Source organism: Zalophus californianus, chromosome 1 (genome assembly GCF_009762305.2).
Source record: "Zalophus californianus isolate mZalCal1 chromosome 1, mZalCal1.pri.v2, whole genome shotgun sequence".
NCBI classification, from domain to species: Eukaryota; Metazoa; Chordata; class Mammalia; order Carnivora; family Otariidae; genus Zalophus; species Zalophus californianus.
In genome coordinates, this window is record NC_045595.1 from 134,691,273 (window position 1) to 134,716,005 (window position 24,733).

At 45.6% G+C, this 24,733-nt stretch overlaps 1 protein-coding gene across 3 annotated transcripts in view; it reads right to left on the reverse strand.

Moving 5' to 3' along the window:
• Positions 1-24,733, reverse strand: part of ABCC5 (ATP binding cassette subfamily C member 5) — a 174,009-nt gene that overhangs the window by 16,173 nt on the left and 133,103 nt on the right. For 2 of the 3 annotated variants that reach the window (XM_027587196.2, XM_027587197.1), the window contains 14 exons: positions 22,938-23,062; positions 22,744-22,816; positions 20,668-20,871; positions 19,632-19,775; positions 15,442-15,544; positions 12,566-12,750; positions 12,023-12,169; positions 11,603-11,732; positions 10,080-10,233; positions 9,866-9,994; positions 6,883-7,069; positions 5,465-5,554; positions 3,091-3,280; positions 130-289 (listed from right to left, as the gene is read on the reverse strand). In XM_027587196.2, coding sequence (XP_027442997.1) covers positions 130-289; positions 3,091-3,280; positions 5,465-5,554; positions 6,883-7,069; positions 9,866-9,994; positions 10,080-10,233; positions 11,603-11,732; positions 12,023-12,169; positions 12,566-12,750; positions 15,442-15,544; positions 19,632-19,775; positions 20,668-20,871; positions 22,744-22,816; positions 22,938-23,062 — 2,021 coding nt within the window. The remainder of the gene's footprint in view (positions 1-129; positions 290-3,090; positions 3,281-5,464; positions 5,555-6,882; positions 7,070-9,865; positions 9,995-10,079; positions 10,234-11,602; positions 11,733-12,022; positions 12,170-12,565; positions 12,751-15,441; positions 15,545-19,631; positions 19,776-20,667; positions 20,872-22,743; positions 22,817-22,937; positions 23,063-24,733) is intronic. The other variant, XM_027587198.2, reaches the window with a different exon arrangement.

A 24,733-nucleotide genomic window follows, 5' to 3' on the forward strand; every position in this document is an offset into this window, starting at 1 on the left:
TCTGCAGTAAGAAGTGGTGGGAAAAGCACTAGGCTTGAGGTCACTCGATCCCAGTCCCACATGGAGGCTCTAACGTGCCCATCTGGCCTCAAAAGGCAGCACGGAGCACAGGGGCACTCGGGTCCTCACCTGACGGTGCCACTGAACAGCACTGGCTCTTGAGGAATAATGGACAGCTTGCTTCGGAGGTCAGCAAGGCCAATATCACTGATTCTCACTCCGTCAATCTTGATGCAGCCTCCAGATAACTCCACCAGACGGAAGAGGGCCATCCCCAGAGAGGACTTCCCTGAGGAGTCAAAAGACATGCAGAAAAGTAGCTCAATTAGCAAATTTTGTGAAGACAAAAACTGGTTTAATCCCCCCAACCTCTGGGCAAAATCATCTATTTTTCTAGTTCTCTTCAATTATTATTTCATCTGATTAACTAAGATAATGTAGAAAGTGATAGCCAGAAACAGAAAAAAATGCACTTTTCGGAGCTACAAGTATATACATTTAAATCACACAGCTTCAGCCTGAGAAGGAGTTTGAGGTACTACCAGGTACTCTTACTTTCATGAGACTAAATTAGAAAAATGCCCGCTTTTCACCTTAGGAGTGGGTACACGGGCTTTCACGCATCTCAGGCAAAACGAGGAGAACAGAGTTCTTACAGCAAGGGGCTAGTGGCAAACCAGAGGACAAGATGTTTTCTCTTTCTTCTGTCCCCTTATCGTAGGTGAGAGAGAAACAAGACAAGACCTCCTACCATCCTGGGGTAAACACACAGGGAAGGAGTAAATAAGTGGCTGCAGATGACTCTATCATGATAAGGAACTGTGATAGAAGAGCAGGTCTGAGGGGTGCCTGAGTGGCTCAGTCAGTTAAGCGCCTGCCTTCGGCTCAGGAGGTGATCCTAGGGTCCCGGGATTGAACCCCGCATCGGGCTCCCTGCTCAGCAGGAAGCCTGCTTCTCCCTCTCCCACTCTCCCTGCTTGTGTTCCCTCTCTTGCTGTCAAATAAATAAATAAAATCTTTAAAAAAAAAAAAAGGAATCACCATACTGTTAAAAAAAAAAATAGATCAAGTTGTTCCACTTTAACAAAAGATGCTACCTGGACTGGAAGATTTTATAGTTCTCTGGATCTAGACTACCTTCACACTGATGGGATGTGCTAGTAAAAGAGGCCATGAAGTCCTCGCAGTGATGTCCTTGACTAGGGCCATGGCAGAGTCAGGGTCTACGAGTCACTGAAGAAGCTTGTTCGGATTAGTTTAGACTTTGTAAGTCAGGCTATTTATAATTACTTTATTTTTTCTTATTTTTCTACTGTCACTACTTATGGTTTAACAGTCTTTTTTTTTAAGATTTTATTTATTTGAGAGAGAGCGAGAGAGCATGAGAGGGGGAAGGAGCAGAGGCAGAGGGACAAGCAGACTCCACACTGGGCATGGACGCAGCGCTCAATCCCACGACCCGAGATCATGGCCTGAGCCGAAACCAAGAGTCGGACGCTCAACTGACGGAGCCACCCAGGTGCCCCTGGTTTAATAAAGTCTTAATGAATAGTTCAGTCTGTCCCACCTGTATTAAGGGGAATCACAGGAGGCGACATCAGTCAGAGCTTTCAGGAGAGCAGTGTACCCCTGGGAGCCCATGTAGCAGAGAGAATTTGAGGGAGAAAGCAAAGGAAGAGCTTTGGGGACAGCCACCCTCCTTAGCTGAACATTCTCCTTGCAGCATAAAAAACCTACAGACAGTGTACTGTTCTGACATGAAATAATTCCTTCAAACAGGAAGCAGGAAATAGCTTTTTCTTCTCAGCAGGTTCTTTCAAGTAAATTGGCCAGAAAAGACACAAGGTTTTTGTTTTGTTTTGTTTTTTTAATGGAAAGAAACAAAGCGAGAAGAGTTTTGATGGCAAGGAAACATGGAGCCCCCAAAGCTGATGAGAAGTGAACGAGAGAGACTTCTTATACCAGGTAAACTGGTTAGTAAACGAAAACAAGCCTCAATCTTTGAGATGTTATTCAGGAAGAAAAGAGGGAAATAAATGAATTACTCAAGTCTTGACCCTAGAAATCTAAAGGGCATAGAAGCAATATGATTCTAAGTGCGAAGTAAAATGCCTAAAATGAGAGCCAATTCTGTTTCTTTGCAACTGATGTCAGATCAAGAAAATAATTTCTGTCTTCAAAGAACACAGCTTCCTTATTTAGAGCTACATTAGCGTCTGATAAAAACAAGGCAACACTGGCATTTTGTCACAGACGACTTAAATGTTTTGTGTGTTTTGACCTCACAGAAATAAGGATATTCACTGCAGTACTGTTCATAATAGTGAAAAATCGACAACAACCTCAATGCCCTATAATCAGAGACTGGTTAAATATAAATTATGATACATCCATAAAATGGAATTTTATATCCTGCTGAATAGACTTCATGTCACAGGCTATTAATTGACATGGAAAAATATTTTGTAGATTTAAAGGCAGGCCATGAGACAGTGTGTATAAAATGACCCCATTTTCATAAACATATTTGCTGATAGAAAAAGCCTGACAAGGGAGACCTGGGTGGCTCAGTCGGTTGGGCATCTGCCTTTGGCTCGGGTCATGATCTCAGGATCCTGGGATGGAGGCCCAGTTGGGTTCCCTGCTCAGCAGGAAGCCTGCTTCTCCCACGCCCTCTGCCTCTCCCCCTACTTCTGCATGCACACAAGCTAGCTCTCTCTCTCTCTCAAATAGATAAATAAATAAAATCTTTAAAAAAAGCCTGACAAGATAACTACTAAAATATTAACAGTAATTATCTCTGGGTAGTGGAGTTATGGGTACTTTTCCCCTTTTGTACGTCACTATATACTCCAAGTGTTCTGCATTGAGAATGTATACTTTTATGATCAGAAAAAGCACTGAGTGTTAAAAAAGCAGAGTTGAGAATACACTGAGAAAATTGGCTTCAGAGAGACCTTACTCATCACTCATTAATACGGAGCTGGTTTGAAGGGATGAGAGTGATAGTCAATAAACCGCAAATCATGGGCCCCACACTTAACTCTGATAGGTTCAAATGTTTCTCCAGAGGCCTTTGCTCACTCTTACCTGATCCGGTCCGCCCCACGATGCCAATCTTCTCCTTGGGTTTGATGGTGAAGGACACTTTCTTCAGAACCAGAGGGAGATTTTCTTGGTACCTCATCTCTGCATTCTCAAAGGTCACCTCTCCTTCCTGGGGCCAGTCAGGGGAGGGAGCCTTGTTCTTAATTCTGGCAGGTGCTTCCAAAGAGAGGGTCTGGGGAGATAGGAGTGGCTGGGTCAGACTGACCAGCTTCTGTGGGAGCTGCAAGGCTTTTGAAGAGAAGTAAAACCCAGACAACCACACCAGCCATACAGAAGCAGCTGCTGCCTTCTTCCCTTACCATGGAAGATGCCCTTGGCAGTACATGCTTATTACCACTAAACCAGACAGAGTACGATGGCAACTAACTTTACACTTAGCCATTTACAGCAGCCACGAAGCAGCATGGGCGGGGGGGGGGGGGGGGGAGGGGGAAGTGGCCTTCCAGCTATTTTCTGTTTTAGGAAATTTCTCCACAAAACTGTCTTAGAGGCCAAGGGTGGGGCATGAGGCCTTCCACGGCTCTTCAAACACAGCCCTTTTTGTTGGAATTCTTTCACAATATTCTACTTGAAACAAGATTCCACCATTTGAAAGCCAATGGCCCAAACCCAAAGGAAGGCAACTACCATTTCCTGAACATTTCATCAGATCCTGGCATTCTGACGTATCAGTCACCCCAGGAGACATGGGCTTGAAGCCCAATCTGCCACCAATCGCGATGTGACCTGGATATATCACTTCTTCACTCTAGGTCTTAAGTTTCTCATCTGCAAGTCGTGGGGACTGGATTAGAGAATCGTGGAAATCCATTCAGCTTTAAAAATGCTGTGTAACTGCTTGGTTAATTTTTGTTACCAAGAGTCCCACCTTGCAATGTTTGAAAATTCTCTGGCAACTAGTCATGGGACGTTACGGCCTCCTAGGGAAGTAAAAGCCCATAGCTGTGGAGCTCTGGGCAGGGATGGGGGTGGGGGTGGGAGGGCAGGTGGAGACTGACGTCTTGAACTCCAAGCTGGAAGGGCTCCGTGTTGGCAGAGGCATCCAGGTTGGGCACTGGCAGTGGGAGCCAGTCCTCAAAATGTGACTGGTTTGTGCAGGGTCCACTCTACCATGACTGACCATCACTGTGACCTCTTTAGCAAGAGACTCTCACCAACAGCAATATTAAATCAAATACTACACACCCACATACTGTCCACAGACATAAGCACTGGGCAAAGAAGCCAATGGATAAATAAAAGGAACAGCTATTAGCAGATATCTATCTGCCATAGATAGCTATCTGTCATTCTTTCTGAGAATAATAATGCATAAGTTTAAGAAATATCCTACAATTAATGAGGTTAATTGTCAAAACAGTTCAGGAAAGCATGTCTGCTGGAAAATGTAGTTTACATAATATGCTAGTTCTCAACTGAAAGGGTAGTTTTTCAAAACTATGTTTCTAAGTCAGTTATCTGGAAATTGGGATATATTCTTCCCACGTAAACCATGATATAAATGCTGATAAAAGTCTCTGGGCAGTTCACAAAATAGGTAACTCCTCTGAACTGAGTTAAACTTGAGAGTCTTAACTACTTGTGACTCTGCTTCTCTCTACAGAAAACTGCTTTCAGCGTCCCAGCTAGGACATGCTCCGGCCGCAAGACGCTGCTCTGAGGTAGCACTGAAGGGTTACTGAGGGAAGGCAGGAAGAGTCAGTTCATCTCAGTATCAACGAAATTAAACTGGTTTCTAAACCAGGAATGCAGTTTAGAATTAGCCACGGAGCTTCTAAAACGTCAGAAGCCTGGGTCTCACCCCAGATCGACTGTATCAGAATCTCCAGAGACAAGGCCTGCATCTGTCTCTGCCTAAAGCTCAGTGGGGACACCGATGGCCATCCCTGGTTAAAAACAAGTGAACTAGGGGTGCCTGGGTGGCTCAGTTGTTAAGCGTCTGCCTTCGGCTCAAGTCATGGTTCCAGGGTCCTGGGATCGAGCCCCGCATCGGGCTCCCTGCTCCGCAGGAAGCCTGCTTCTCCCTCTCCCACTCCCCCTGCTTGTGTTCCCTCTCTCGCTGTGTCTCTCTTTGCCAAATAAATAAAATCTTAAAAAAAAAAAAAAGAACAAGTAAACTAGAATAAGATTTAAAACACTCCATGGTTTTAAACACTGTAAGGAAAATGACCTACATTTTTAATCAGACACAATTCACAAAAACATTTAGAACCTCTTAGGATAATCTCTTCTCCACTCCACACATGCTGAAGAGACTGCTGGTCCTCGCCTGTGAGAAACAAGCATCCTCCTTGCACCTCCACCCGAGGCAGCAAAAGGGTAAAAGGGTCATGAAGAAAGGCTTTCGCGTCCTGACCTGGATGTAGTGGTTGATCCTCTCCACTGAGGTGAAGCGGGCTTCTGTCTCGGATGCCAGTCTGACGGTAAACTGGAACAGCCCGGTTAACTGATAATGGAAGGCAAAATCCAAGAAGGAATTCATTATGAATACATGTCAGGCCAACGCCAAAAAACCTCTTCCACCTAGGGGATTGTAGCTCAGTATACCAATGAACCAGGCACCGGCAGCAGCTGCTTTTACGGACCGAGTCATTCTCTAAATGTTTAACATGATACCTATTATCCCCCAGTCAACTGCAATTCTCAACAAAGGCAGGTGGCATTGTGGGACGGCTGGCACTGACTTCCCTGCAGCCAAAGGCTTTCCATCCATTTTTACATTTCCAGTACACACATCTGCAGCTGAGTAACTTCTGGGCTTCCTGCCAAGCAGCCTGCACCTGCTCTGGCAGTCACAACAAATGGAGATATATATTGCCCTGTGAGCCACTGGTGAGAATGCAGCGTCCCCTGGGCACCTCAGACTGAGGATCCTGAGCCACAGTACTTAGAACACCTATTCTTCCCCTGATGATCAAGTAAGTCTGTATAACATGGACAGACATCTTTGGGAATCTGTGAAGATACATTAGCTCTTCTTGGTTTTGTTTCCCTACTTACCTGTTTTGACCTTTCTGACATGGAAAAATGTCAAACATATACAAGAGTAGAAAGGGCAGTATAATGAACTCTCATGTCCTTAAAAACCTGTCAACTTATAGATAGTATTGTTTCATCTATACCACACCACCCATCTGCATTATGTGAGAGCAAATCCCAGACATCCTATCCATTCATTCTTAAATATTTTAGCTAGTATCTAACATATAAAGACTCTTTAAAAACACAATACCATTGTCCAATACCATGATGACATCCAAAAAATTAGTAATAATTCCTTAACATCTTCAAATACTTAGTGCTCAAGTTCCCAACTGTTCTCTGAGCTATTTAAAGACCTTAAACCATCCCTAGGGGCCAGGTCTACATACGTAACAGTTTTGGGAAAATCAGGGGCCTGAAAATAAAATGCATGTAAGAAGCATATTGAGGACACAGTGTTTCTTAGAAGACCAGGAAGAAGCCAGAAACAAGAGGGTGGTGAATGTAGAAACCTGTAATTAAGAAACCATTTTCAAAATCGTGTTTATTTATAAATAAATAGCACCTATTTCTTAAACATGTGCAACAGACTTAAATCCCTTTGTTCCTATATACCACACGTACCTCTCTCCCATCCTCCGCACCCCAGCCAAGTCCAGGCTGTTACTAAGAAAGTAGGTGGGCAGAAGCTCTAGGAGTCTCAAAGACTGAGGGAGAGCCCCCAACCATGCCTCTCCTACACCAATACAGGCCTCAAGTGAGCAAAGGTAATGCTCCATCCCTGAGACTGACCTGGACGGCATAGGAGATGGCAAGACCCGAGTAGGCGGGGGGAATCTGCCCGTGCATGAGAACGATCATCAGCCCGGTGGTGGTGATCAGGGCAATGCTGATCAGGTCCAGCCGCACAGCCAGCCACCGCATTGCACACGTGAACAAGAAGAAAGGACCTTGGTTGTTATCCAGGAGCTCCTGGTACCTGTGAGGGCGACAGAATACCTAATAGGCAAACAAAGTACCACACCACCCTGAGAGCAGGCGACGTCAGAGCTCTGGTGCATTATGGATGGAGGACTAACTTTTAAGTACTTCCTGTTTGTCCCTAGGAGAAGGATATGGAAATCTAAGGACTGCAGATACTCCAGGCTCTGCACATAGGACAACTTGGGGTTGTCTAGTTTTATTCTTTCAAAGAAACATGTTCAAGACATTAGGGAAAAATACCTATGTTAATGACAGAACGAATGCACAGGGAAAGGAGACCAAATAAAGAGGCTGGCTAAGCTTCAGAAAAATGTCTTAGGTCAGGAGTCCCTTCCTCAAAGAGACAGGCTACATAAGGCAAACTGCAGAAATGCCCTAAGACCTGGGAAGATAAACTCGCAGACTTAAAGTGGGAAAGTGGAAAATGTCTGCTGACACACTGCTGTTGGGCAAAACGGCACTTGTTTCCAAGGCCGTGGAGCACAGAATCAGGAAGTAAACCACAGCAAAAAAGACCTGGACAACCTCTGCCACTGAAGGAGCGAGACACTACTGTCCCCAGGGGTCCTAGAGAGCAGATCAGACCCCATCCAAAGGCTCAGGTGTCACATACACAAACAATTAGAACGCCTGAGCAGGAAGTCTTGCCAAGCAAATGTGCTTTGCTTAAAAAAAAAAAAAAAATCACTTTTCCTCTTTATATAAGATATTTGGAGAAAAATTAGGAAATGTAGTAAAGAAGAAAATGCAGTATTCTCACCACTCAGTTAAAACCAGGGTTAATAGTCTGCTGTATCTTCTCCCAACACTTTTTCCAATACACTTAAACGCATGTATGTATGTATGTACATACACATGCATGGAGCGTATTTTACTGTTCTTCTCTTAAAGTGATGATTATTTTTCTGAGTCATTTAACCTAAACTTTCTTTTTTATCTAAATTCAATTATTAACATATAATGTATTAGTTTCTGAGGTAGAGTTCAGTGATTCATCAGTTGCATATAACACCCAGTGCTCATTACATCATGTGCCCTCCTTAATGTCCATCACCCAGTTTTCCCATCCCCCCACCCTTCTCCCTTCTCCTCCCCCCTCCCATCTCCCCTCCAGCAACCCTCAGTTTGTTACCTACGGTTAAGAGTCTCTTGTGGTTTGTCTCCCTCTCTGTTTCGTCTTGTTTTATTTTTTCCTCTCTTCCCTTATATACATGTTTTGTTTCTTAAATTCCACATATGAGTGAGATCCTATAATTGTCTTTCTCTGTTGATTGACTTATTTTGCTTAGCATAATACCCTCTAGTTCCATCCACATCATTGCAAATGGCAAGATCTCATTCCTTTTGATGGCTGCATAATATTCCATTGTGTATATATACCACATCTTCTTTGTCCATTCATCTGTTGATGGACATCTGGGCTCTTTCCATAGTTTGGCTATTGTGGACACTGCTGCTATAAACATTGGGGTGCTTGTGCCACTTAGGATCACTACATTTGTATCTTTGGGGTAAATACCCAGTAATGCAATTGCTGGGTCATAGAGTAGCTCTATTTTCAACTTTTTGAGGTTTTTTTTTTTTTGAGATGGAGAGAAAGAGAGCTAGTTGGGGGGCGGGGGCGGAGGGAGAGGGAGAGAGAGAAAATCCCAAGCAGGCTCTAGGCTCCACTCAGAGCCAGACATGGCACTTGGTCTCAAGATCATGACCTGAGCCAGAATTAAGAGTCAGACACTCAACCAACTGGGCCACCCAAGCGCCCCTAAACTAAACCTTCTATTTAGATTTTCTTTTTAAAATTAATTACTTAATTTTTGGAACAGACATTAGTTTTTGGAATAGACAACTTATACATAGGATGGAATATTTAGACACCATAAAAAGTTTTACCATGAGAAGTCAGTTTTTCTCCTGCCCATCCCCTAGCTACTCAGTTCCCCTTTCCAGTGGCAACTAGTACTTCCTTGTGTATCCTTTCAGAGATTTTCTAAATGTTGTATGTACAAACACATACCTAAAAGGGAGCATATCATACACACACATCTGTACCTTGCTCTTTCACTAATGTATTTTAGAGATCATTCCATATCAGTACCTATAGAACTGTCTTTTTTTTTTTTAAGATTTATTTATTTATTTATTTGAGAGGCAGTCTAGAGAGAGAGCATGTGATGGGGAGGGGCAGTGGGAGAGGGAGAAAGAATCTCCAGCAGACTCCCCACTGAGCACAGAGCCCGATGCAGGGCTCGATCTCATGACCCTGAGATTATGACTTGAGCCAAAATCAAGAGTCAGATGCTTAACCAACTGAACCATCACGGCGCCCCTGTCTCATTCTTTTTAAGGGCCACATAATATTCTTATTTAACCAGCTCTCTCTTGAAGGACATTTAAATTAGTTCCAATCTCTTGTTAATACAAATCTCAATGACTGTCTATGTACATAAATTTGTCATCTAAACAATATTCAGCAGATAACATGTCAGTTTAATGTCAATGACCATCACTGTTCCAAAAAAAGAAAGAAAAGAAAAAAATAAAAACTCCTTCAAATATAGCCATTTAGAGTCCAAAGCCAATAGACTCCAAACCTGTATTTTTGTCTTCTCATTTGCTTAGAAAGGAGTTCCAGCAAGTGAGCAAATTTTAATCAGAGACCATTACACATCACTAATACTCTTGGTAATGAGCTTTATAATCCCCAGCTCTGGCCTTGAAGGGCCTCTTAAGACTTATTAAATGCTGGTATGTTGATGCCCCTTTGAACCCTCCGGCCGCCATCAACACTGACCTGTGCAGAAATTCCTGCCCTTTGTTGTAGGCGTGGATGGTGGCAAGGCCCTGTATGCTGGATGTGATGTGGGAGAGGAAAGGGGACTGTGTGATGTTGTCCAGACGCTTCAGCTCTCGAATCAGGACCCTAGAGAGAGAATGAGTTCTGTGTCACAGCGGTAGACAGACAACCCTGGCTTCATCGCTGGGAGATGTGAACACTTCTTGTTTACCTGGAGACAATGTGCAGAACTGAAAAGAGGATGAAGAGGGGCCCCACCGCCACCAGGAACCACGGGAAAACTCCGGCGATCATACCAACACAGAAGAACACCAGGATGACATTTTGGATGAACATCTCGGCCTGGAATGGCAGGCGCACATCGACTGGGGAAACCACAAGGGAGCAAGGATCAGACTGCTGGGACCCACAAACAGGGAGAATGCGACCAAAAATTTTTAAAAAACACAAAGAGGTTCCACAAATTCTCTATCTCAAATGTGTGTGTTGTCTTTTAAATCAAAGAAAAATCTAGAAACCTGGTTGATCTCATTTTTCTTGTCCCATGGAAATCTAAGTGGTCTTTCTACCCCAGGCCCTCTCCTGGGTTTATGAGGCTACCCAACCCCTTTAAACAATTTTCCCTTTAAAAGTCATATATGTTTGTTGTAAAATATTTGGAAAATAAATATGCAAGAAGGAAACATAATCTTTAGTCTTACCAATAACAATAAACTGCTGCTAACATTTGAGAAATTTTTCATTATGGAAAAATTTAAACATACACAAAAATCAAAAGAATGTAGAACCTTCAGAAGTTACCAATATTTTCTTCATCTTCTCTGGGCTATCTCCTCCTCCCACCTTTTTTTTTTTTTTTTTTTTGGCTGGAGTATTTTCATAAAAATCCCAGCCATGTTGATATCACTGATTTTTTTCCTTTCCACCTTTTCTCCGTTTGTGTGTGTGTACGCATCAGTTCTGTGTATCAGTGATGGTTCTGATCCCTTGTTACCTCTGGCCATGGCTTTCCATGGGCTTTATCAACATCTAAAACAAACTCCTGCTGGCGGCACAGGGTGACAGTTAAAAGCATTAGCTCGAGGCTAAAAACATCTGGGCTCAATTCCCCATTTTGTTATCTAACAGCTGTGTAATCTTGGGCAAGTTATTTAACCTTTCTAGACATCAGCTTTCCCATGCATTCAGTGGGTGAATCAATACCCATCCCATAGGGCTCCTGTGAGGATGAGGATAATGTATCTAGCACACTGCTGGCTACACAGAAAGCCCTCAATAAATGTCAGGTACCATTACTATTATACTGAGCTATGAGAAGGAGTTAAGTTCTGGTGCTCGCGCAGGCCACACAGCATCCAGAAAACCTGCCAGAGGTTTAAATACCCAGGAACCAATGCACTACCCTCAAAGTAAACATGTTCTGGAATCTCAGATGCTCCCGTCTGAAGTATTTAGGCCAACTCGATCCTCTGAACTTGTTTTCAGGTTAAATGAGATCAGGGGAGAACTTAGATGACAGGTGAAAAAACCAGATGGGTCCTCAGCCTAAGTACAAGTTGCAACCTGGAGAAAAGTCCAAAACTAAACTGTTCCTGGTGGGGACCCCAGCAGCTGCTGCACTCTCAGAACATACGGACAGATAGATGAGCACGCCTGGTGGGTTATTTAGAAGGCTGCAGAGCACGGGGAGCTGCAGCTTATGCTCCAGAGCATAAAAGAAGCAGTGAGAAATACCTTCATCCATGTCTTTGGAAAACCTGTTGAGAATCCTCCCCGTGGGGGTGGTGTCAAAGAACTTCATAGGGCTTCGGAGGATCCTTCGGAAAAGTTCGTCATGGAGCCGGGAGGAGGCTCGCAGTGTGCCCTAAGGAGCAGAGGACAAAGTGATCAGGGCCCAGAGACCCAAGGACTCAGGCAGACTCAGTTCCTATTTACCCAGGTCCCAGCTCCAGAAGACATCCACTCGAAAAGCTGGAGAAGGGCAAATGGTCACGGAAGAAAGAGGTGGGTACTCGGAAAAGGCTGAGGCAAAGGGGATACAGGTCACTTCAGCTAAATCCTGCTTCGGAGGAGGTCCCCTGCTCAGAATTAACCCGAGAGAGGCTGACCACACAGTCACTAGGGAGAGGAGACGCAGAAGCCACCACTGCATACCTTGACAAAGACAACTCCTCGAATGGCTTTCAGGATCAGCATGACTGCCATGGAGAGGGCGTAGATGCTGGCATAGTACTGCATGAGAGGATTGTCCTTCATGCTGTTGCTCATAGAGGTCTTGTTCCCTTGCGCCACTGTGGCGTTCTGTTTGGAGGCAAGGCTCTGTGAGGCAAGACTCCTAAGAACAGCCAAGAATTCCTACTCGGGGCCATTCTCAGCTCAAAGGAAGGGGCAGGATAATGACTGTGGGGCTTGGTTGTGGCAAACACAAGGCAGGCTTTGCCCCCCCTCCCACCCCCTTCTCTCTTTTCTAGTGGAGGAGGGCAGACAGCCTTCAGGGCTCCTGCTGCTACATAGTTGGTCAGGGAGCAACTATCCTACGAGGCCACATTAGGGGCTCATCTTTTGCACCCTGGGTAATCCTTGTTCACTAGTTCTTTCCATCAAAAACTAGAGCAGTTTCCCCAAGAACAGCCAGAGAATACAAAGAAACAGCAACATTCTGAGACACACAATTTTCCCATTAATGAGGAAACTTACCCCACTTCCTTGCTTGATCCAGTAACTCAACCACCAATTGCTGAAGGCGGTGCTGCCCACATTCAGCATGAAAAGGGATATAATGACCAGGAAAGCCAAGGGGCCCCCCGCGGCCTGGATGTAGACACCATATACTGACCAGGGCACTGAACCCTGCCCCTTTTCTTCCAGTTGCACCAGCTGCCCTAGGTAAGAAAAAAACAAAACAAAAACACATGAACTCAGCAGGAAAAAGCTACTTTTCCAAAACTAAGTCACCTATAGGAGAGCAGACTCAAAGAAAACCTAGAGTTTCACATGGCTCTAGATTAGAATTCTTTTATCCTTACTAAAATATTCTTCCATTGAACATTTACTAAGCACCACTATGAGCCGGGCCCAGGATGAGGCCCTGGAGCAATTAAGCCCACATCCCTGCCCTTGAGATCTGGCAGAGGATCTTTCCACAGCCTGGTAGAACAGACAAAATGAACACAGAATTATAATAAAATATGCTAAATGCAATGCTAGAGATATATGTAGGGCAGCACGGGAACATCCAGGTGTACCTAACCTCCTTGGGGGAGCGGTTTCAGGGAAGACTTTCTGCTTTCTGTATGGTCTCAAAAGGTACACCAGGTGGGGAAAAGGTGGGCGCTGGCACAGAGGTGGGAAAACAGCCAGCCAATTCAGCAAGGATGGACCATAAAGTGCACCCAACGAGCGGCAGGAGAGAAGGTCGATTACGGAAGCTTAAGAGAATGGGCTACACACGCGTGGAGATTTGACTCCCAGGCTATGGATCTGTGGATGGCCAGATCAGCCGCCTCTGGCAGCGAGCAGCCCCGTCTGTGCATCCCAGTGTCCCGTACAAATGATGGCCTTTTCTACATGTGCCCTATCAGGACCAAGATGAGAAAACACTGCTTTGAAATGGGAGGCCACTGAAAGACTTCTCGCGGGAAAGTGAGTTGGTTGGTCCCCCATTTTTTTTAAAGATGTTATTTATTTATTTGAGAGAGGCAGAGAGTGGGAGCACATGCAGGGGGAGAGGCAGAGGGAGAAGCGGACTCCCCGCCGAGCAGGGAGCCCGACGTGGGGCTCCATCCCAGGACCCTGAGATCAAGACCTGAGCTGAAGGCAGACAGTTAACCAACTGAGCCACGCAGGTGCCCCTGGTCCCCCATTTTTAACTAGACCTCTCAGCCGTCTGCATGGGGGAGACAGATTTAAAAGGAAGCAGCTGTGACATTCTAGGTGCATGATGATGGGGCTAGAACCAGGGTTGTGGCAATGGGGTTGGAGGTTCGGGAGGTAAATTCAGTAGACCATGGTGATCGGCTGAGGAGGAGAGAAAGGCTCAAGGGTACCTCCTGGGGGCTCCCTGGGATGGTCAGGTGACTGATGCTGATGCCCTAATACAGAGAAACAGCCCTCCAAAAAGCCAGTGCCTCTATATTACGGGCAATGTCTAACTATCTTGGAACAAGCCTCACGTGCCTGGAGTACTTGAGGAGTTGTGAGTATCCAGGTCAGGGGCTCTGTAGATGAGAACAAACGTTCCCTCAGGGTTCTCTGGGGTTTTTGATACTGCCTGTGCCAGGAACAGAGAGATGACTCAGGCTTCTGTGCTGTGTTTTGTGTGTGTACAGGTATCTTAAATCACACCCAATGCAAAGTCTCATGCCCAGTTTACGGAAAGAAAGAAAAGCGGCAGGGTGTGCTAAGTCAGGATGGTCAACTCCTAACACCAAACATCTGTGCAGTTTTAAGAACAAGAAAGTGAAAACAGGCCCAGGGCCAAAGTCCTGGATTCATAACGTGAGGTGACTCGGTGACATAACAAAAGAGAGCTTTGAAACAGGGCTATGCTCTTGTCCTGTCTCTCTGGTAAACTGATATGCGGCTTAAGAGTCACAAAGGTGAAAATGCTGGAGGCATTACAAATAGTTTTCCTAACTCCCAATATTTGCTTTAGTTGATAAGATAAAGGATTTAAGAAACCAGAGCCAGGACTCTGGCCGGGGAAAGTCAGGCAGGAAAAACCTGGGCTGTAACTCTTCAGCCTGGCCCTGCTGTAGCTTCATCAGAAAAAGCCAGGAGGGTAACATTCTAACAAGGGAGCTACTAAAGATGTAGACACTGCTGGTGCTGGGACATCTCTGCCTGGACTGGCACATTGACTTTTATTTTATTTTTAAGTAATCTCTATACCCGACGTGGGGCTCGGAACTCACAACCCTAAGATCAAGAGTTGCATGCTCTGCTGAGTCAGCCACAGACTGGCACTGACTTTTGTTTGTTTGTTTTTTAAGATTTTATTTATTTATTTTAGAGACAGAGCAAGCATGAGCAGGGGGGAAGGGCAGAGGCAGAGGGAGAAGCAGGCTCTGCCCTGAGCAGGGAGCCCGATGTGGGGCTTGATCCCAGGACTCTGACCATGACCTGAGCCGAAGGCAGACTGGCACTGACTTTTAAAGAGCAGAGGTTAGGGGTGCCCTCTGCCCTCCCCGACCCATGCTTGCTCTCTCTCTCTCTCTCTCTGAAATAAAATCTTTAAAAAAATAGAGCAAAGGTGAATCACGGGAAGAAGGGTGTACCTCTACTCATCATTCCATTTCTCCTTACTCAAGATGACTCAGCTATGATTACAGACACCTGACCCACAGTATGTAGCAAATGCAGAGGATTAAAGGTCATTTTTACTGCTTTGGTCTGTCTAAGCGAACAGAAGGCGCCTCACGGTCTCCCAATATTATACAAGAATTTGTTATTCCAGAAATATAAGGCCAGAGGACTCTACAACGCACAATGCTGTCAAACATTATGAATTACCACTTGGTATATTTTCCGATAAACTTTAATGACAAATCTAAAATCTCAAAAAAGGTCATTACCTTCCTCTGGCTTCACTGCTTTCTCCTTCTTTACTGATCCTGTTTTAGGACCTTTGTCTTGTGATTTCTTCTGTGAACCGCTGGTTTCTTTTTTTGAATTAATCTAATATTAAAAAAAAAATGTCTCCAGTTACAATATGGCCATTCAGACAAATGTCCACAGGACACACTGGAGAATCATCTTCAAGCTGCTGCTGTTCTTGAGAAGAGATATATCAAACCTCTTAAAAGGGTCGCTTTCTTGTGCTTCCTCAACTCCTTCAGTCTTTGATATCTGGGTTCCCATCCTGTTATTCCATAGACACTGCTTTCCCCAATGTTCTCATCTACTCCAACCTGCCCAAAGTATTAGGGCTGGGGTCATTCCCATTCCTTCATCTCTCAACTCCACATTACTAAATCCAATCATAGATCTGACCATTTCCCACTGCTACCACAGGATATACTCAAACTCAGCCTGGTTTTGCAAAACCTCCACATTCTGGCTCTAGCCCAACTCTGTATGTTCTCCCGTTCCCGTGACTTCTACTCTCCAGCCACACTGGATTTCACACCATTCCTCACACCACCCTGCCATTCCCCACTTTGGACCTTTGTCCAAACTGGTTCTTCACTTGGAATGCCCCTCCCCTCACCCCAACGCAGTTACAGTTGTCCCCATTCAGAGGGATTCAAATCTTAAATCCTCCCTGAGGCAACTCAGACTCCTCTAGGATAGAGCTCACCCCTTCCCTGTTCTCCCAGGCACTCGGTTAGTACTCTACGTAAGATAGCATGTTGCAAATGTGACCTGGTGTTACAGTTCCCTGTAAGAGCATAAGAGCATCGGTCTTCCTTAGCAGGCTGCGAGTCCCTCCGAGGATGAGATGATGTCTGACTCACGGTGGTAACCTATACCAGACCTAGCACCAAGCACTGCCCATAACAAGACACAAAGTGACTTAATAAACATTCATCAGATTGTACCTGAGATAACAGAGGCTACTTAATGCTCCCCCCTTTTTTATTTTTTATTGTTATGTTAATCACCCTACATTACATCATTAGTTTTGGATGTAGTGTTCCATGATTCATTGTTTGTGCGTTAACACCCAGTGCTCCACGCAGAACGTGCCCTCTTTAATACCCATCACCAGGCTAACCCATCCCCCCACACCCTTCCCCTCTAGAACCCTCAGTTTGTTTTTCAGAGTCCATCGTCTCTCATGGTTCGTCTCCCCCTCCGATCCCCCCCCTTCATTTTCCCCTCCTGCTATCTTCTTCTTCTTTTTTTTTTCTTAACATATATTGCATTATTTGTTTCAGAGGTACAGATCTGTGATTCAACAATCTTGCACAATTCACAGCACTTGCCATAGCACATACCCTCCCCAATGTCTATCACCCAGCCACCCCATCCCTCCCACCCCCCATCACTCCAGCAACCCTCAGTTTGTTTCCTGAGATTAAGAATTCCTCATATCAGTGAGGTCATATGATACATGTCTTTCTCTGATTGACTTATTTCACTCAGCATAACACCCGCCAGTTCCATCCACGTCGTTGCAAATGGCAAGATCTCATTCCTTTTGATGGCTGCATTATATTCCATTGTGTATATATACCATATCTTCTTTATCCATTCATCTGTCGATGGACATCTTGGCTCTTTCCACAGTTTGGCAATTGTGGACATTGCTGCTATAAACATTGGGGTGCACGTACCCTTCAGAACCCTACACATTTGTATCTTTGTGGTAAATACCCAGTAGTGCAATTGCTGGATCATAGGGTAGCTCTATTTTCAACTGTTTGAGGAACCTCCATACTGTTTTCCAGAGTGGTTGCACCAACTTGCATTCCCACCAACAGTGTAGGAGGGTTCCCCTTTCTCCGCATCCCCGCCAACATCTGTCGTTTCCTGACTTGTTAATTTTAGCCATTCTGACTGGTGTGAGGTGGTATCTCATTGAGGTTTTGATTTGGATTTCCCTGATGCCGAGTGATGTTGAGCACTTTTTCATGTGTCTGTCGGCTAATGCTCCCCTTTTGAAGTTCCTCTTGTTATCTTTATATGGAAAATTCCCTTAATTTAGTTTACTACATTTACTTCTTAAAAGATTTTACTTTTAAGTAATCTCTATGCCCAATGTGCGGCTCAAACCTATAACCCCAAGATGCCTGCGTAGCACAGTTGATTGAGCATCTGACTCTTGGTTTCCACTTAGGTCATGATCTCAGGGTCATGGGATTGAGCCCCAAGTTGAGCTCTGTACTCAGTGGGAAGTCTGCTTGGTATTCTCTCTCCCTTTCCCTCTGCGTGCTCTCTCTCTCAAATAAATAAATAAATAAATAAATAAATAAATCTTTAAAAAACAAAACAAGCCTACAACCTCGAGATCAACAGTCTCATGCTCTACTGACTAAGCCAGCCAGGCGCCCTGAGCTTACTACATTTAATTCTATGTCATTGTCAGCCTCATGACCTCAGTTTGCTCTCCAACTAGACTTTTTAAACGGACAGTGAAAAAAAAAAACAGAAAATATAAAATTCAAAGCCATGACAGAACACAAGATGGGGCTCTAACTTTATATTTACTACTGTGTATGAATAAATGCACTAAAGAGAAAATTATCATTTGCTGACCACTTACTAACAAGATTACATATTATTTCATTTAATTGATGCCAACAGCTCTAAGAGGCAGATGTCATCCCCATTTTTAAGATGAGGAAACCAAAGCTCAGGAATGTTAAGTGACATTCCTAAGGTATGTTCTCTCTGCTGCAATACACCGATTCTCGATATTCTTTTGCTCCTTGGATGTTTCCTATTTTAATTTCTTTCCCTCTCATTTCCCCCCTCCATGTCTACAGTGAGGAGGAAAACTTCTGAAGACTCCAAAGTACCCTGAGAGCCAGAGGGAGAGATCATAAAATCCACATCTGGATTCAGGTGTCTCAACTGAAGTTCCTGGTGACACTCTGGAACACCTGTTATTCCCAGAGGCCTAAAACACATCGGTCTCGAACAGTTAATTGTACTGTTCGTGAAATCAAACAGGATGACACCCAAAGACTGAAACAGGGCTCCCAGAAAAGGTCCCAGTAACTCTGCTTTTATCCTGTGCAGACATCAAATGACCTGGTAGCTAAGAAGTACCTTTTAGCCCAGCCTGAGTGCATGAGTGCACCCCTAGGATCCAGGGTGACCACAGAATAAGTAAGGAGTTCAAAATGAGAGCAGGGTGGCAAGAAGGAAAAACAACCTTTTTTGGCGAGCTCTAACTAAATAGTCCTGTTTGGGCCTAACTCGGAGCTCAGATGAAAGCCATGGAAAGCTGCCATTCCGTGTCGCCACAAGAAGCAGGGTAGCGAGGCCGAAGGAGCACGGTGACGTCAAACCACCTTTGTTCACGAGCTCTTAAGGTTTCTGATCTTCCATTCCCTCAGCTATAAAAGTGAGGGATAATCCTACTTTGCCACAGAGCTCTGTTAAAATGACTACATGGGATGACATCTATGACGTGTCTAACCCAGGAATCGGGACACAGATGTCAGTTAATGAGTGCCAAATTAGCAGCCAAGGCACCAGGGATCATTGTCAAATGTATGCAATATTTAATTTCTCTTCCCTCACTCCTTCTTCACTTGTTTATTTAAAAAAGGAGCTTCATAATGCTTCAATCAGGAATGACAGTTTAGGAAGCTCAGTTACAACTGAACAACAGCACGTGCTGAGCCCATTATCTTTCTCCCTGTCATTTTTTTTTTTTTAAGATTTTATTTATTTGTTTGACAGAGAGAGAGAGCACGAGAGCAGGAACACAAGCAGGGGGAGTGGAAGAGGGAGAAGCAGGCTTCCTGCCAAGCAGGGAGCCTGATATGGGACTCGATCCCAGGACCCTGGGATCATGACCTGAGCCGAAGGCAGACGCTTAATAACTGAGCCACCCAGGCACCCTCTCCCTGTCATTGCCTCATTAATGTGTTCTCAGTGGCAGAAGACATCGGCCCACCAGCCCCATAATCCTGCTCTCGTAGAGCAGCACCAGTATGTGAACTAAAGCAAAGGAGTCTGGTCACCAGAAAATAGGGCCCCTGCCAACAAGACACAGACAATGAGTTCAGCTGGGATCTCTCCACTCGCTACAGTCACGTCTCCCTTGCTAGAGAGGAGGAGATGCCCACAAACGCCATGCAAATCTTACCTCAACTGGGGGTGTCTCTCCCAGCAACAGGTTATTAAAGATGGTAGCATAGTCACCATTTAAATTCATCAGTTCCTCATGGGTGCCTCTTTCTGTAATACAGCCCTCTTTCATGAAGATCACTTCATCACAATCGGCCAGGTACTGGAGACAAAAAGGCAGGGACAATACAGTGTTGCTGACATTTGTGCAAATACATTCAATACCCACACCTTCCTTCAGAGGTTCTCATCTGGAGGCAACTGAGCCTCCCAGGGGACATCAGGCACTCTCTAGAGCCCTTTTTGGTTGCTACAACCGGGGACGGGTACCGCTGTCATCCAGTGGATATAGGCCAGGGCTGCACAGGACAAGCCCCCCCCCCCCCCCCCCGCCACCCAACAAAGAGCAATCTGGCCCAAAATGTCAATAGTGCCAAGAGTGAGAGAACCCATTTTAGTTTACTGTGCCTTGTGATGCGGTTCAAAGAGCATCACCTCTAGTTTTTGACAGATCTGTTGATGGAGCCACACGAGCCTTGCATTAAACTTCACACCCCTTCGCTGTACCCAGAAGCACACGATTACGGACTTTCTGCGGCAGAATGGGGGATGAGCCCCCTAAACCTGACAACATATGCAAAGCAGATGGCAACATCCTGGAGCTGCTCTCCAAAGTGGCTGCTTGTCTTGGCATGACAGAGGGAGAAGAGCTTGTTTTCCTTAAACAGTTCCCACTTGCATATAGATATTAACAAGATGCTTTCCAAACGATCTCATACGCAAACTCCAGTTGCAGCCTACTCCTCTCAGCCCTTTTATTTACTGATTTATATGCAAAAGCTAACAGGCTCTGAGGATTTCTAATTCAGATGGCCATCTGGTACATCAGTACGATGAGCTTTATTGGTACAATGGGCTGGGGCTATTTGCTGAGGAAATAAGCATTGATTCCAGGAAGCTCTAAGGAGTTCCATGGAGGGACCTGAACCAAGCCCACCTCCCTGTTTCTGATTTCCCAAGCCAAGGTGGGCAGCCTGGGCAGGAATGCCGCATACCTGTAACTGGTGGGTAACAAACAGAACTGTCTTGGACTTGAGGTGCTTCTGGATAGCACTGCTGAAGATGTGGTTGCCCACGTGGGCATCTAAGGCACTGAGGGGGTCATCTAGGATGTAGATGTCCCGGTCACTGTACAAGGCCCGGGCCAGGCTGATCCTTTGGCGCTGCCCACCACTCAGGTTCGCTCCTCGCTCACCAATCTACAAAAATCCAGAAAGCACAGTGAAGCCTCCAGCTCAAGTTCCATACCAAGCTCAGCGATCACCCCCGGTCACTGCTCCTCTGCTCCACCCAAGCCCGCTCCTTCTACTGAATTCCCCACCTGGAGGAAGTGCCACTATGATCCCTCAGGGCCCACACTGGAACTGCGGGAGCCAGCCCAGAGAAGACACCTCTGCCTCCCCCAGAACTCCCCCTTGACATACCACTCCAATCCATTCTCTGTGGGCAGAAAGATCTTTCCAAAGCACAGAGTTGACTATGTCCCACCCTTGCTGAAAACTCTCTTTCAAGAGCCCTAAAGAATAAAATCTAAGCCAACATGTCATAGAAAGCAAGCTCTTTGCCACCTGGCTCCACAGCAGCTCTCAGTCTCCACTGCCAACCAACCTCTCTTCCACTCCTTGGCATCTAAGCCATTTTAAATTGTGTGTCCTTCATGAACCCTCACACCACTGTCATGCCCTTTCTGTACTGTATCTGCTCAGTTCCAGCACCCTCTCCTCTGTGTAACCTCCCCCCACCCTCGTCTCTACTACCCAAAAGAAAGGGGACTTTTTTTTTTAATTTAAGTTTTGAAAGCTCTTATCAGCTTATTTTATAGTTATTTATTCAGGTATCCCATCCTCTCAACTGTAAGCTTTTTAAGGGCACAGATCACTACCCTGGTCCTTTATGTTCCTAGTGCCCAGCAGTTTCTGCATAAGGAGCTGGCACATGACAAGCCTCTGGTAAATGTTACTGAAGGAACACATGAATAAATCACTTGTCAAATGGTAACTGGCTCTAATTAAAAAAAAAACAAAGAACTTGTCCTTAAAAAAACACTGAATTCAGAGATTTCAAATCTGAGCACGTTATCAGAATTACCTGTAGGGCTTGTTGAAATGGATGATTGGGCCCTGCTCCTAGAGTTTCTGATTCAGTAGGTGTGGGGTGAGGCCCAAGAATCGGCATTGCTAACCAGTTCCCAATAACACTGTTGCTGCTGATCCACTATGGGTCTGGGGACTAAGATTTGAGAACCAGTGAACTAATGAAACCATTCACCAAATCTGGTTCAAAGGATTTAACTGAATTCAGCTGGATAAAATGCTAGCTCCAGAGACCTTCAGGGCAGGTCATGGGAAACAAGAGTCAACACCAAAGAACACAAGCCAGTTCCAAAGAAACGCCTCTGCAAACTGCTCCAGGGCAGAAAGCCAAAGAGAGATGGGTTTGTGCTAAGGCCTCTCTCTTTCTAATTGAAGAGGGCTCTCCACAGACTGTGTATGAATAAGGAGGTTGGTTGGCAGAATGAAGTTCAGAGAAGAACCTCAACAAGCACATGCTTGACTTTACGGTTTTCAAATGAATAATGTAGAAAACATTAACTCTGAACCAACAATGGGATTTTGTTTAAAATCCACATGACATACAGGGCGCCAGGGTGGCTCAGTCGGTTAAGTGTCCGACCCTTGATTTCGGCTCAGGTCATGACCTCAGAGTCGTGATATCAAGCCCCGAGTCGGACTCTTCACTGAGCGTGGAGCCTGCTTAAGATGGTCTCTCTCCCTCTTCCTCCATCCCCTACCCCTGCCGTGTGCGCATGCGCTCATGCACTCTCTCACTAAAAAAAAAAATCCACATGACAGGAAATATTTATATGCTGAAAACAAGTAGTGTTGATAACCCTGCCCTAAGGAACAAACGGTTTCCAAACATAAAGTCCCAGTGAAAGCAAAACTCCCTGTGTAGGTGCTCCCACATTTAAGATACATTACTAGGAGGTGGCTCTGGCACCGCCCTGCCACCCATCTTCCAGAATCCTCTCTGCTCAATGCACTGCCCCATCAGGGGCAGAAGGTCGGTACCTCAGTCAGGTCACTGTTGGGAAGAATGGCCAGGTCAGGCCTCAGGCAGCAGCTGTTCAGCACAGAGTTGTATCTGAAGGACATAAAGACACTTAGCATCAGGGACATGGTTGGAGCAGAGCCTGTTGACGTGGGCTGCCTTGCGTCTCACACGGCCAAGACGGAAAGCATGACAGAAACCAAACATTCCTTGCCTTTCTTCATCAAATTCCTTCCCAAAGAGGATGTTGTCTCTCAGAGTGGCATTGAGGATCCAGGCCTGCTGGGCCACATAAGCGAAGGTTCCACTGACTGCAATGCTGCCCTCTAGAAGTGTCATCTAGGGAGACAGACACCATCCAATGGCATCATGAAGCAAAACCACCACCCTAAGCCAACAGAACCCCCCACAATTCCGCAATGGAGTTCAAAGTTTGGGCAATTTCCTTGGATGCTTTTTGGACCCGAATCCAGATCTCGCCTTCGTTCCATTAGAGAGCTACAGCAGCGAAGAAAATAGAAGTTCTCTTTGCTTATGTGTGATGGGAACCCCGCGTAATCCAGGACTTGCGTGAACAAACACTTCATTCAGCAACCCATAAGCTACTCTAGATCCTTTCCTCCTAATTGCAAACTCTTTTAACTAAGGGGAGGACTAGAGCAGAAGGCTCTTTCAGAAGTCCCCTGGGGAGGATGCTGCAAGGATTTAGATCTAGTTCCTGCCTCAATTCATCTACAGAATTAATTAATCCAGGCTGTTGGCTAAAGCAGCTGCTTCTGTAAAATGAGGACCAAAGGGGGGGAAAATCGTTAGACATCAACTAGTATCACAGAGTATCCATTTAATGAGGACGGACCCTCTCGTTCAACATTGAAGAGACTGCGTGATGAGCCATGTGCTTCGAATTGCGTTTTCAGCCATAGTGATTGATATGATTTCTCCATTTTGTCCTCTTTCAGGGTTCCTTTTGGGACTGACAGTAGACATCTGTCTTGGGTTAGGGATGTTACAGCTTGCACCCATCCTGCACATCCAAGTCTGTCCTCTCAAACACCGTTAACACACAGTGTACGTACACAGGTGCACCCAGCACACACCATTACAGCAGTACCAACCGCCCCAAAACTGGAAACCCCCCTGCTCTGCACTCAGTGTTCAGAAACCCATGGAGGGTCTACTGCAGAAACGCAACTCTTCCGGCTGCTACGGCACGAACACGCACACTGCAGGCTGCCAACACAACTCCCAAGAAGCCGGGCTGGCCAGCATTACCAGCCTCCCGGGCACAGAGATTGCTGCCAGGATGTGACCTAGAAGCAAAGCCCCACTCCGTTTTCTTCTCACCATCCCCCATTCAATACCACCTCCCCCTTCATCTCCCCTGTGTCTCTCATCATTGACCCTTAAATCTGACCGCGAAATGATCAGAACCCCTAGGAGGTTTTGGCTGCTTACAAAGATCAAGGGCTGAGCCCAACCAATGAGGAGCCCCACAAAGCAGTGGGGTGGGGGCGCTCTAGCTCCAGATGATTTGGATGCAGCCTTCCTCAGACCACGCCGGGTCCCCCTGCTCCCAAGGAGAGCCCCACTCTACCGACTGTGACAGGGACACTGAATAAGACAAAATATTCCATAACCGGGACACTACAAAACACCCTTCCCCAACTCCATCTTGCTTGTGTTTAATTTCCTCAGTATGGAGAAATGACTCATTGGACCTTCTCCATAGGTAGGTAAGAATGAGCTTCAGTTTATCCTCATCTCGACCACCGAAGTCAAGCTAGTTTGATTCAAGATTAAAAGCAAGTGGAAGTACCTTGTTGATTTTCCCTATTATTTGGTTTTAAAGCACAGGAAAAGACAATTTGCCTTACCTGGATGACCCTTGCCGCTTCCCCCACGTGAACGCTGACAGCCCTCTGCTGGGCCCTCTGTGAACCATTCCCTCTCTGCCTTGTGCTATGTTTGTGGGTCTCGAAGGCACAGCTCCCCAGCTAGGCCAACAGCTCC